The sequence below is a fragment of the Psammomys obesus genome, unplaced genomic scaffold (assembly GCF_907164565.1).
Source record: "Psammomys obesus unplaced genomic scaffold, mPsaObe1.curated_primary_1811, whole genome shotgun sequence".
NCBI lineage: Eukaryota > Metazoa > Chordata > Mammalia > Rodentia > Muridae > Psammomys > Psammomys obesus.
In genome coordinates this window covers 5,005,619-5,019,682 of record NW_026596415.1, presented here as the reverse complement: position 1 = coordinate 5,019,682, position 14,064 = coordinate 5,005,619, and the positions used below count along the sequence as shown (strand labels likewise).

The 14,064-nt window shown below is 42.7% G+C and overlaps 1 protein-coding gene across 1 annotated transcript in view; it reads right to left on the bottom strand.

Moving 5' to 3' along the window:
• The window catches only part of Grin2a (glutamate ionotropic receptor NMDA type subunit 2A), a 413,092-nt gene that overhangs the window by 39,904 nt on the left and 359,124 nt on the right, over positions 1–14,064 (bottom strand). Inside the window, exon 11 of the mRNA XM_055597755.1 lies at positions 954–1,141. Coding sequence (XP_055453730.1) covers positions 954–1,141 — 188 coding nt within the window. The remainder of the gene's footprint in view (positions 1–953; positions 1,142–14,064) is intronic.

Here is a 14,064-nt window from a genome sequence, read left to right as displayed (position 1 = left end):
TGAGTGTGCCTGTGTAGAGCTGTCTTGATTGTTAATTAAAGCAGAAAGATTCAGCCATTACGTGAGTAGTGCTATCTCATGAATATAGCCCTGAGCTGGTCAAAGTCAAGAAAATTTGGGGAAGCATATGCAACCAGCCGGCCAGGATGGCTTATTCTTTTTCTGCTCCTAACTGTGATGGAGCTAGCTGGCCAGGATGGACTATCCTCTCTGCTCCTGACTGTGATGGAGCTAGCTTCTTGTGCTCCTTTTTGCCCCCCCCCCCGATGTTGGACTGTAATATGGAATTATGAGCCAAATAAGCCTTTTCCTCCTTTATATCACTTTCGGTCATGGTGTTTTATCACAGAAACAGAAATGAAGCTAGAATATTATGGTTTGGATTTAAAATGCCCCAATCCCAAAACTCTTCCATTTAATGAGAACTGTGATCCTAACAACAGCTCATCAACTCATTTATGGATTCATAAGTCAATGGGCTACTGGGCGACGATGGAAGATTTAAGAATGAGGCTTGTTGGAAGCAGTGGAGTCACTGGAGACATGCCCTTGAAAGCTGCATTGTCCTAACCCTCATTGCCACATCTTGGTCATCACAGGCTCAGCAGCTTCCCTCCACAATAAGCTTTCCTCCCAATGCACTGCTCTACCAGGTTTAAAAGCAACTGGACAACAGAGGAAAACCTCAGAAACCCCAGGACAAAATAATCCTTTTCTCCTTTAAGTTGCTTATTCTGGGTATTTTGTCATAGCAAGGGAAAGCTGACTCACACAGCAGCCCAGTTATGTAAAGCTACACAGCAAATGTCCTGAACCTAGCCTACATTTGGGGTCACACAATTCTGAATCCTGAAGTACAAGGGGACTGGACTGGATATTTTAAGGGATCTGTTGACTTCCTTCATCCTGAGCCTTACCTTGTCAACCACAAGCTTCCCCAGGGTCTTACTTACCATCACCAACAAACTGGAGTAGAGCCAGGTCAATCTGCCTCTTCCAGGGTGAGCCCTTTTGGAGGGCAATTCCGTAGCCAGTGGTGGCAAAGATGTACCCACTCCCAATGGTCACCAGTTTACAGCCTTCATCCCTCCCAGCCTTGTAATTCAAGACGGCTGCATCATAGATGAAAGCGTCCAACTTCCTGAAATGACAAGACAGCAGGGAGTCATGGGGTGGCCAGGTGCCATCTCAGGGCCCTGTTCTTCTGGCCAGCTCCAGCACCTCACACAGTGGGGATGGTGACTCATGCTTGCCCCAGCCCCTTGTCATAAAAGAATCTATTTTTAATGAGGAGATAAAAGCCAGAACCTATTCTTTCCAACTTACAAGAGGCAGCTAAATTAAGACACAAAGAATCTATATACCCAAGTGAGTAAACAGGCTGGTTTTTTTGTTTGCTAAGTGTTTGTCCTTAACACCTCCCAGCAGTGGGAAGCGGTGGCCTGTTTAAAAGGCTTGCCTCAGAACACCAAGAACCGCTAAAGGACAGTAGAACTAGGTGATAGCATGCAAGCAGAAAAGAGGAATCAGCCTGGAATGATGCCTTTTTGTTTTAAAGACTTACATAAATACAATTGCTGTTTATGTTACAAAATCACTACAGAGTAACACTTAAAAACTCAAATCAAATATAAAGGTATTAAAATTATGTAAGTGATTAAGTAAGTGTTATACATTCCGTAACCTAATCTGTAACTATGAGGTGACCTCTATTATATTGATGGATAATATTTTGAGGCTTGTATGTATACACACTCACTCACATGCATACACATATACAACAGGGTTAGGAAACATTTTTATGTAAAAACATAATGAATAATTTATGTTTTGTGAGCTATATGTTTGGTTTTTTTTTGTTTTTTTTTTTGCTGAGGTGAGATCTTATGGATTAATTATTCCTCCTTCCATAAGAATAATTAGTGTTGAAGTCCTACCCCTCATTATGTGATATGTTTGGAAATACAGTCACTGTGGATATAACCAGTTAAGATGAGGTCATACAGGATATGGCCCTAATCCAATATAATTGGTGGCCTTATCAAAAGGGAGAATGTCAGTATACACACACACATTCAAATATGTACACACGCACATGTGGAAGATATGATTATGTGAATACTAGAATTACATAGCTAGGAGCCTGTGAACAATGAAATCCCTAAGACAGACCGTTCTTTCTCACTCTTAGAGGCAGCCCTGCTAACACCCTGGTACCAGACTTGGAGCCTCCATAACTACAGGCCAATACATTTCTGTTCTTTAAGCCTGTCAGTTCAGACTGCTTCATTAGGGAAGCCCTGAGCAACCACACACTTCATCAGACAATATAGCATAAACAAGCTCGGTTCTATTCCAATGAAACAGCTTTGCAAGACCTGGCTGTTCATCCACTATAGTTTACACCAAATCACTTCACAGATTGCTCCCCGATTTCACACATATAGGCATATTTCATATCAATAAAAAGTGTTTTCTTCTTTCCTGATCAGTTTACTTTTATTGCAATATTGAGGTGCTCCATAATTTTTTACATATGGGCATATGTTTGAAATCCTGATGCAGGTCAAAACTGGGATCACAATAATCACTTCAGCAGTCCTGTGTGACACCTGCACACTCACCATTTCCCAAGGCATCATTGCATCTTGTGAATGATGTGCTGGACCCAATCATTACCCATAACCCTATTAGTAAGTACATCCATAATTTCAAAAATCTGAAGTTAACTAAAAGCTCAGGAATGGATGTTTCCATTTTAAAACAGACAGGAGAACTACATCAGAGATTACTCAACCTCCTGCCATAGTCTCCACTTCATTGGCTTTCTCTAACAAGAAGATATAAAAACACTGAAGCAAAGAAAAGTAAAAGTGGCAGGAGAGGATGTAGTGGCCTGTGTTCTGTCAGAGGCAGCTGCTGGAAGACTCCCTGTGGGAACACAACTATTTGCAAGCTTTATAGGCGTTTTCATCATTTCCGTTCTTCCCCTGGTTTTGTTTTGTTTTGTTTTTTGTAACAATTACAGGTGAGGCAAAACTACAGGGCTTATCTAACATATAGAAAGACTCTGAAACTTTTATTCCAAATACTGGGTATTTATCTCCAACTGTGCTGAACAGGGATCAGAGCATGTAAGCAACAGCAGCATCAGGGAGAGAAAGCTGGATGTGGTCTGCGGTAAAGGCAAACCAGAGCTGCCTAGAAAAGTGGGTACAGCCTTTCTGGAAGGCCAGTGTACTGGAATGGTACGAATAGTGGGCGGAGAGCTAGAAAAGATGTGAAGTTGCATGAACTCACGGCAGTGGTGGCTTCTTATACAACCCTTGCTTAATACTGGCCTGTCAGATTTCTATCACGGCAGGGGGGGAACTTATAGTTCTCTGTAGTATATCAATGGCGAGTTGTCCCTAAGCAAGTGAGTTACCCCAACCCTTGTGAATTCAAGCAACCCTAACCAATTGCAGTGGGTAACAGAAAAAAAACATAAAAATAAGAGGGAAGAAAAAGGGGCTCACAAGGAAAAAGGGAGGGGATAAGGAAAGATAGTGGGGTATATAATTAAATTGAGTACAATGAAAGGCTGACTAAGAAAGATAATGGGGATATAATTAAATTAAGAATAATGAAAGAATAAATTAAAAATAAAGGAAAAAAGAAAAAGTTCAAAGCCATTCATAACGTAGTGTCAGCATTACAGTAACTACAGTTACTAGAACAATTTGAGTCCTAGGCTGGGCTTGGATGAAGGCCCTCAGGAACGGTAGAGCATATCTTTTGTTTTTGGATAGCAGGCTCCTCAGCTATAAAGTGATAGGTCATGGTGCTCTGATAAGAATCTGACACATTTGAGGGCTCTGAAAGCCGAGAGCTACCTTCTGTGACTCTCAAAGAGGAGTCTGGCATGGGATATCGTATCTGTGCTATTTCTCCTCTTTGATGAAGCTGAGGTGCTTGTAATGTCAATACTTCACATACCACAGTTGCCATGGAGATTCTGAGAACCTTGGTTTTATAAAGACTTTGTGAGTCTCAGTAAACTCAAGTCCTCAAGAAATAACCATAAACACACATCTACAGACATAGACGTATGCAGACTAGTCCAGCCTTCCACCATCTATTGCTATCTCTGGATCTGGCTTGTTATCACTGCACACAAACCCTTCCAAAGCACTGTTGGGATGGAAATTTAAAGATAAGCCTGGCAATTGTGCAAGAGTTGTCCAACAGCAGATTCAATTGGTATTGTTAGGGACAGGCACAAAATTCTGCAAATTGGTACCATATTTCATGACAAATGTTTTTGCTGAGCAGCAGCCAAATGAACAGAAAGGAAAAAGGAGGACAGCTCATGGCAGAGACATAAGTGGTCCTGACAAAAGCGTTTGCACACATGTTGGAGGGGCCAAAGGACTGTGGCCGCAGGGAGCCACGGGTGAGAACCTGTTCTTTTTCACCCAACTCTCTGTGTCCCTGGGGCCACAACAGAACACAAGCAGTGTTAGCATGTGAAACTAAGGCTGCAAGTTCAAAACAATGTCCTTAGGCTGGGGGAGTTGGCTCAGTGGGTAAGAACACTTTCCTTTCAAATGTAGGGACCCAAGTTCAAATTTCCAATACTAGCCAGGTATGTCTACTCATGTGACTATAACTCCACTACTGTTAAGGGAAGAGACAAGAGGAAGGCTGGGGCCTGTTAGCTGCCCAATTAGCTCCAGGCTCAGAGGAACGCGCTGTGTCAAGGGAATAGGCAGAGAGTAATAAAGAAGGACACACAAATGTCCTCTGACTGCTGCACATGCACGTACACACACAGCACACACACATGCAAACACCACACACATACACCATTCATAGACACCACACACATTTTCTCTTGTATACAACAACAAAAATCACAACAACAAACCCAGGGCCATTGTTTGCACATGGCATTTGGCATGCATCAACCTCATTGAAATGTCACAATTGCTCAGGAGACAATGTCATTCCTGTTGTTTTCTATTCTGTCTAGAGCAGACAAGCTTCTGGAAAGCTAAGGCAGCGTTGGGTGCAGCAGTCAGATCCTGTATTCTGCACCATAGCAAACCATCCACGGGGGCTTTGTGCAGCAATGCAAACGTCTTGTTTCTTCCGTCTTCTGTGGGTAGCGGCTTTTGAATGGCATAATTGTATGTATGTAGCCAGCCAACAAAGTGAGTTTATAATTTCACTGAGCTGTACTGATTTAGATACTAATAAAAATGGCCGGATGTAGCTGAAAGCCACAAGAAGGGACAACACCCATTGAGTATCGTGTCATGGGTAAGGGAAAGGCTGGCATAACCAGACTCTGGGATCTCCTTGCTAACATTCCAAAAAGTTTTATTCTTTATCTACTTCCAATTGAAAACAGTGTTGTTGTTAAAAAGGAAAGAAATTAAATTGCCAATGTGCTAGGAAGCCATCTTTGTAAGCCGAGGTGTTGGGTGCTGCACCTGTGTTTCTGAGGTTCAGTTTTTATTTCGTTCTGGGTTGGGTTGGGTTTTTTCTTGCTGCAATAGGAGCTGACAGGATCTGCCCTCAGAGGGCTGTTGGGAACCAAGTGATGTTGTGTAAGTGAAGTGCGTGCTATTGCCGGCTTTCAGCAAATGCTTAAAATGCATAAATGTGTTCAGTTGAATTCAGTTTACGCTTAAAGGCCTCACAAATTCTATGCACCCGCTGTAATAAGTCCAGTTCCAAATACTTTGCCTGCATCGCCTTCCTTTATTTATTCCTAGTATTATATTCCTACTTATGTCTAAACAGACACTTTTTTGAAAGTGTGCCTGGATGAGCACGTTCTTCTGGTGTGTGTGTTGCTAACTGGCTAGGGAAGCTGAGGCACTGAGCACAAACTTAACTGGAAGCCATCACCCGGACTCGTAGTGTCCAAAGCTGGACTGAGATTTAGGAGGAGACCAAGACCACAGAGCCCCTAGGACTTAATGACTGGGAGTGCAGTTCTGTGTACTACTCAAGAAATTTAGCTGAGGAGTTAACACTATAAACCAAGCCACATACAAAAGAAAAGACAAGGATAGGTAAGAGTTTAAAGGTGTCTGAGTGATTCCCATTTTGTCTGTTCCCCAGCAAACACCTAGCAGGCAGGTGTGGAGTGACTAGATACTCTTCTTGGTTTAATAGATCCTAATCTTTTTGGTAGGTAGTTGCTGAGGGGCACAGGCTCTTGCTGAAAACCAAGGCTGATTAAGAGGAAGGAACTACCTAAAGGAGTCTGATTTGGCCACAAACACTTGCGGACTTTGAGCTGTGAATCCTGGAGACAAAAGTGGTGACACAGAAGGGTAACTGGCAGTGCTGAGCTCTGACCAGCTCACAGCAGATGCCATCCCCAAGGGGACTCCTTTCTTCACAACTGAGTGTTCATGGGCAGCGTAGGCTTCCTCGGTGAGGGAACCAGTTCCTAGTGTTCTCTACATCTTCAGAAGGGAATCACCACCCCTCACCTTCCCAACTAAGTGCTTCTCCCATTGGGCAGGAGGAGGCTCAAAGATCAGGTTCTGCCTGGACTGAGGACAGAGTCCTATCTGGAACTCCTAGGCCAACACTACCTATTTTTATGAGCTTCACCCTTTTGTAGATGAAAGTATACTCTTGCTTTTCAACATAAAAGGCTGGGACCCCAAACAACACCCTCACACACACTAGAATCTGTGTAGTGTAGGCATGTCAGAATCTGTGTAGATGCCATCACTCTCTATGTCACCAGCTCTTCTCAAGGAATACAAATGATTAGAAACGACGGCAATTCAGAAAGAGAGGTGGATATCAGACCTGTACATTTGCAAGGAGTTAAAGTGAGGTGGGAGCTCACAGGAGTCTCCTGCTACCTGAACCTGCTCACTTCCTGCCAGGACTTTTGACTGCTCTGGAGAGCTCTACAGCCTTCTCAGGCATGTAAATGTGACCTCATCACTTTTGTGGGCCCACCATGCTTTTATTTATACAGTGCCCTTGAAAGACTTCTCTTAGCCCCAAACCATTTGTTAGAGAATCCGATTTTCCATACTGGAGTGAAGACTGTTGCACATCATTGAGGAGGCATGGGTCCTTTCTGGGAATGGGGTTTGTGTTGCCAGGCAGGCTGAAATTCCTAATCAAAAGCTTCCGGTTTTAGCTCACATTTTATGCATGTTTTCAGATGCTCTCTGGGGGTCTCAGCACATTTAAAGGCTAATTATACAGTTAAAGTTAATTATTCATTCATTAACATTCAAGGAGCCTTTAACAAGACAGTGGCTTGTTCTGATGAATTAATAAAATGAGAGAGAGAGAGAGAGAGAGAGAGAGAGAGAGAGAATATTTGGAGGACTAGTCTCAAGTGTTATGAAAACAAAAATGTCTTTTTGATGATAACCGAATGCATTTTTTTGTTTTTTAGGTTGCGTCAAAGCTTTGCTAGGAAAATGAAAAGAACAGCACATCAGGGCTGGGGAGATGGCTCAGAGGGTAAAACGTTTGTTTTACAGACTTGAGGACCTGAGTTCAAACTCCCAGAAAAGATGTGAAATCTGGACACAGTACTCCTGCCTACAACTCTAGTGCTCCTACATCAAGATGGTAGGCAGAGACAGAAAAACACCTCTAGATGTTCATGGGCCAGAGAGCCTGATGTATGCAATGGCATACAAATAAACACACACACACACACCCCACCATCACCACCACCACACCACATCACAACAGCCTAGGCAACACATGTGGGCAAGTGTGGAACACTGCACACCACTCACATTCTTCTTCACCACTTCTGGAGATGAGGCCTCTCTGAGCTTTGGTTTTCCTTTCTATAAGATGGACAAGTGACCCTTTCCCTGCAGTGTTGGATGCTGGATGGGTAAAATAGAAAAAAAAGTATGTTGTAATTGCAGATTCTGATGAAAGTGGGGCATTGGAAAGGTTAACACTGAATAAGAAGAAAAGAGAAGGTTCGTGGATGTAAGCATGAGACACCAAGCTGTTGGTGGAGAGCACTTGTGGTCCCCAAAAGGTCCTACTGAGGCTTGACAACCTTTGTGCATGTTTACTAAGAGTGAGACAGCAAGCCTATATCCGCTCTCAACTAAGCTTGTCTACAGCTGGCTTCAAGAAAGTAACTTGGCTCACATCTTTCCAAACATTTTTGCTATATTGATTGATTCATTGAGCATTTTGTGTGTGTGTGTGTGTGTGTGTGTGTGTGTGTACATGTGCCCTGTGTGTGTGTCATGGAATCCATGCAGAGATAAAGGTATAATTTGCAGGAGTGGGTTTTTCTCCTTTTAACATGGGTTCCAGGGATGAAAATCAGGCAGGTACCCACTGCGCCATCTTGCAGGCTTAGGCTTACAAAAAAACAGTGTAATATTTACTTTGTGTGTGTATTTGTGTGTGTGTGTGTGTGTGTGTGTGTGTGTGTGTGTGTGTAAGGGCCTGTTGAAGACAGAATTGGGATTTGCATCTGGGACTGGAGTTACTGGCAGTTATGAGCCACTCAACATGGTTGCTAGGAATGGATCTCCCATCGTCCAGAAGAGTGTCAAGCATTCTTAATTACCATGTTATCTTTCCAGCTCTAGGCTCACATTTTTTACTCTGAGTTTGTGAATACAAACATTGATATCAGAACTGTACTGACATTGATTAATTTGACTGTAAATTCCATTAAGATGATTTAACTCCTAGATCAATTTTGTTCATGGCATAGTTAAATTGCACCCTCACGCATGCCTTTTATTTTGGAAACTGTTTTCACTGAAGTCAATTCTTCATAAATTTTTATAAAGATTTGATTCATTGATCAACATTTAGAGCACAATAAATTCAACTAATTTATGATTCCTGCCATTTGGGATTTTTCTTTTGCAGTTATTATTTCCACCAAGTCTAATTCTCCTGAGTCAAGATTGTGTAGAAATACAATATTAGCCAAGAAGATTCCAGTCATCTATGAATTCTTAATCAATAACAAATTTCATCTTGTGTGCTTTTAGCTGTTGTCTGTTTAATTTATATTGACTTATTTCTACCAAGAACATGCACTGTGAGTTGAAAACAAAAATACTCATAGTTAATACTTATTTTCACTGTGAAGATTCTGAGCAAATTTGTAAGACGGGCAAAAATGGTAAAGAAGTGGGAAGGATTTAAGAGAGGAAGATGAGGAGGAACATATGCCAAGAGAAACAGGAAAACAGAGAGATGGGAGAGAGGCAAGACAGAGCAAATCAGGAAAGAAGGAAGAAAAAGAAAAATTCAAGCACCCAGAGAAATAAAGTAGGGTGGAGATAGTAAGATTCCGGGAGACAGACAAAAAAGAAAGGCAATAGGATAGAGAGGGGAAAGAGAGAAATATTGGGAGCCAGGCAACAAGGGGGCTGTGCTCCTGGTCCTCAGACTCAGAGAGACTGAAATAATAGGTCTCTGCTTTTGTTCTATTGAATTTACTAATGGGCCCAAATTTATTGCATCCAAAGAGTGGTGATACCATAGAATAATGTTGGGGTTTTCTAAGAAGAAAACTGAAGCTCAGAATTCTCCATTCAAGAACTTGTACAGAGCTCATGTTTCCAGATCTGCCCACAGCAGAGCACAGCAGAGTAAGTGCCTGCACTGAGCCAGTGTTGGGCTTCCCATGTGGAGGAACAGGGTTGGTCACAAGCTGTGGGAAACTGTGCAAGTCTGTGTGCCTCACAAAGCCTTGGTTTCCCCCCTCTTAACAAAAGAAATTTGTGGTCCCTCCTGTGTGTTTCTAGCAGGTGAGAGAAAAGTGAATAGAACTTCGTGTGGAGGATAACACGCTACCCCAGTGCCCTGCTTTCTCCTCACCAGATCTCATGTTCTGGTGTGGGAGAAGCATCATTCCTTTCAGAAGGCCAGTCTCACAAGGAGTTCCTTGTTACACATCTCAATGGCTGAAATTGGAGCTCGTGGTTCTGATGCCAAAAAACAAATTTCCTTGTTCAGACTTTGTGCCAGATGCCCTTGGCCTGATGTTCCAATAATTTCCACTCTCATTACTATGGAGAGAACAAGCTTTACATAGCCTTTTTGTTTAAAAAAAAACTTTTAGATGTATTTATTTTACTTTGTGTGTATGATTGTTTTCACATACATGTATATCTGTACACCACATGCATTTCTGGTATCCATGGAAGTCAGAAGAGGGCATCAATCCCCTGGGACTGGAGATAGGGATGGTTGTGCGCCATCATATGGGTGCTGGGGACTGAACCCAGGTCTTCTCCAAGAGTAACAACTGCTCTTAATTGCTGAGGTATTTCCCCAGATCCTGAATAGCATGTCTTACAAAGACGTAATTTATTTATTTTATGTGCATTCCTGCATGTTTTCTGTGTACCATGTGAGGATCAGGTGGCCGCAGAGGCTGAGAAAGGGAGTCAGATGCCTTGGAATTGGAGTTACAGGCGGTTGTGAGCCACCACCTGGATGCTGGAACCAAATCAGGCCCTCTGAAAGAACAGCAATGCTCTTAACTGCTGAGCCATCTTTCTAGCCCTCCATCAGCATTTTACAAGTGGGAACGGTAGTCTGAGAGATGAACTAACTTGTGTAAGGCCTCCAAACTGAGTTTTAGAAGAGAGGACATTTTAGTCTAGGAAACTAAATCACAGAAACCCTATCACAATGTAGAAGAGATGAGATAAGACGTTGTCAGATCCCAGGACTAAGACTTAAGACATCTGTACATTCAGAAGCCATAAAAGAAAGAAAGAACATAAATCAGACACATTCTAGAATGGTGGGACTCAGTGCTAGGAGTTTCCCTAAGTCACAGTATTGAATTCTCCAAGGAATTACAGGTCATGAGATCTCACAGCTGTGGGGAATAGGCTCAAGCAGTTATTTAATTTGTCAAAAAGCACATAGCAATATGCCAACTAGAACCAGGGTGTGAAACTGGGTCTTTCTCACCCCTAATTCCATGATCTAGCAGGAAGCCACTCAGAAAGGAGATGAATTAACAAATCAGTCAGTTGATCACAGAAAACTAAAGTTTCAAGAACCTAGGAATATTTGGTGGAGGAATTCTATTTGCACTCATTTGCAGAAAAGGACCTGCAGAAAGGAGAGGAGGACTCCCTATCATAGCCCTAAGATGACCAGAAAATCTCCAGCAGGGAGAAATGCTTGAGTAAACTCTGATGCATGAAAATGAGGGGTTTTCCAGCAGCATGGGAGGATGAGGGTAAAAACACCTGCAGACTCAGAAGCCTATCAAAACACAGTCATTGAAAATCTTGACCTACTGTGTACAGTTGGATAGCATCTCCAGAAATAAATTTTGCAATTACAGGTGAATATATAAATAGATGCAAATGTATATAGCAAAAGTCTAAGAGAAATGGACTATACATAAAATCAATGATTATCCAGTCAGACGTGGTTTGATGTTGTTACATGGTCAATGGGATATTTATTCATCTCTGTTTATCTTTTTATTTTCATTCTGAGAATATGGTTTATAATGAGAAGCAGAGAGCATGATGATCCAGAGCAACGTTCCTCATCTCTGAAGTTCACTGGTTCGGTGCTTGAGCCAATGACTTAAGCAGCTATTCTCTGTCTGTACAGCAGACATGCTTATCGGCAAACTCAACAGGTGGCTGTGAAGAATCCATGGGGCGTGAGAGTGAAAGTCTGTGTTAGATTCTGGCAAGACTTGAGAGCCACCTAAGTAACTACAAGTGAGAGGGAGAGGCACAGGAAACTAGCCAGCACAATTGCTACCCAAGGGTGGGGTTCTCTCACAAGCTTAAACACTAGACTCGTGTGCATTGTGCCTCCCTGTAGAATACAACCCCATTCCCACAGTGCATCTGCAGATGGAACCTGGAGCAATGTGCACCGCCAGACGCCCAAGGATATACTTCCCTGTAAGTGCCAACACCAGAAACCTGCCAGGAAATAGTACGGAAAGAACCCCATTGTGGTTCTGGTGAATTTCATAGGATAAACAGTATCAGTAGGTGATAACCTGGGTCTTTGAAGATGTTATTACTTGAGGATAAAAAATTAAACAGAGTATATAATGGACCTTAAGTCAAATGGCCTCATCTTTATAAGAAGAAAAGATACATAGGAAAAGAGGGCCATGTGGAGATGAAGACAAGTAAGAGAAGGGCTGCTTCAAGCCAAGGGAACCTGGAGGCACCCAAAGCAGGTGCCAGAATAGGTGAGGAAGTATTCTCCACTTGAGATCCTGGAAGGGACATGCTTTCACTGGCACCTCCACTTTGGACTTCTGGTCCCTAGAACCAAGAGAACACATTTCTAACTGGGAAAGCCAGCATTCTGTGACACGAATGCCGGGTATCCTCCGGCATCACCGCAGTAAGGGAAAATGTCACCTCTCTGCTGGCTGCAACATCATCATTGTCCTGTGTTTGCCTCTCAAGCACTGAGATGATAAGCCAGTGTTTAGATCCAGGTGTGTGCCACAGTGCCTAGCCCCACCTGCAAGTCTCCACAGGAAGAAGATGGTGGGGCTTGTCTCAGTTTGCAGTTGGACCAAGGGCTCCTGGTAAAATGAAGATGAAGTTTCACAATGTGTGTCAGATGATTTTGTGGCCTGAGCTAGCTCCACTCATGAAAGACTCACTTTTCCCAAGGCTGATGAGACAAGATACTGGTAAAAGACCATACAAGGTTGACGCTTGGTGCTGTGATCATTGTTTTAGTAGCTGATGAGTGGAGGCTTGTTTGTAATTTTAGCTGTTGGAAGAAAGGAGCTTTTTACTAAGACACAGATGAACAGGAACACGGATTCTCTGCTCCTAATCCTACACCTTGTAACAAGCAGGTTTGACCTGTCTCGGCACCATCTCAAGTCATAAAGGGGGATAGCCTACCATGGGCAGACTCTGAAAGCTGGCTCTGCCTCCTGCAGATCCTTGAGCACGCTGCTGCTTATTCCCAAGCCTCAATTCCTACTGAAAAGTAGAGAGGTTGCATATCCAGCAGAATTGAAAGAGAAAGAAACACTACAGATTTGAAGCTCCAATGTGGGCTCAGCAAATACTGACAGGAAACATGCCCAGAGAATATGGAATCTGGGCTGAGACAAGGGCTCAGTCAGTAAAAATCCTGACTTGTAAGCAAGAGGACCTGAGTTCATCCTCAGAACCCACCATCCTTATACTTCCAGTGCTGAAGAATCAGAGACATGCAGGCAGACAGTCTACCTGGCTTGGCGATTTCTATGCCAGTGAGAGACCTTATCTCAAAAGACAAAGTGGTCAGGGTTCTGAAGAAGCTTCAAAGAAGTTACAGACATGTTAAAATGAAAACACCTACAAAGTTTGCACAAGTTCCACACAGCAACGGGCAATTAGAGACACCAGGCTGAGCACTGTCACAGAGATGACCACGTTCGTTACTGTATTTAAGTTGTGACTCAAAGCATTGTCTCTGGAGCATCACTCTATGCCTGTGTCTTCTGTTTCAGGACAGAAGATGGAAATGATGACAGTCATGGTCACACAGAATGGACGCAATGTTTAAGTAAGATTATGCTGATCAAGCCCCCCAAACAGGACCTGCTCAAGGTTAACACCCAATAAATGTTATCCGCTGGTGAGAAATACCTCACTTAGTTACCAAAACAATTCAAAATGTAATAAAATGAGCCTCAGATGGGTGGATAAAGCAATTTGAGTTAAGCACATTCGGATGTGAAACAGTATAAAGGCTTCAGGGAAAGCCAGGAAACAGATATCTACAATACACACTCTCATAATTGCTGAAGGAGAATCTCAAATTGAACTAAATGTTCAAGTCATAGCATAAAGCCAACCATTATTAGTTGCAAGACACATGTTTTCCACAGACAAAAGTTTGGCTTAAATGAAAAAAAAAAAAAATAAAGACTATTAATGGTACAGAACCTGAGAGGTGACACAAAAAACATTCTCAGCAGACTGCCTTGCAAGAGGGCTGCCAGAAAGCTCTTCAAGTATACCCATCTCACTTCTGTGTGTGTGTGTGTGTGTGTGTGTGTGTGTGTGTGTGTGTGTGTGT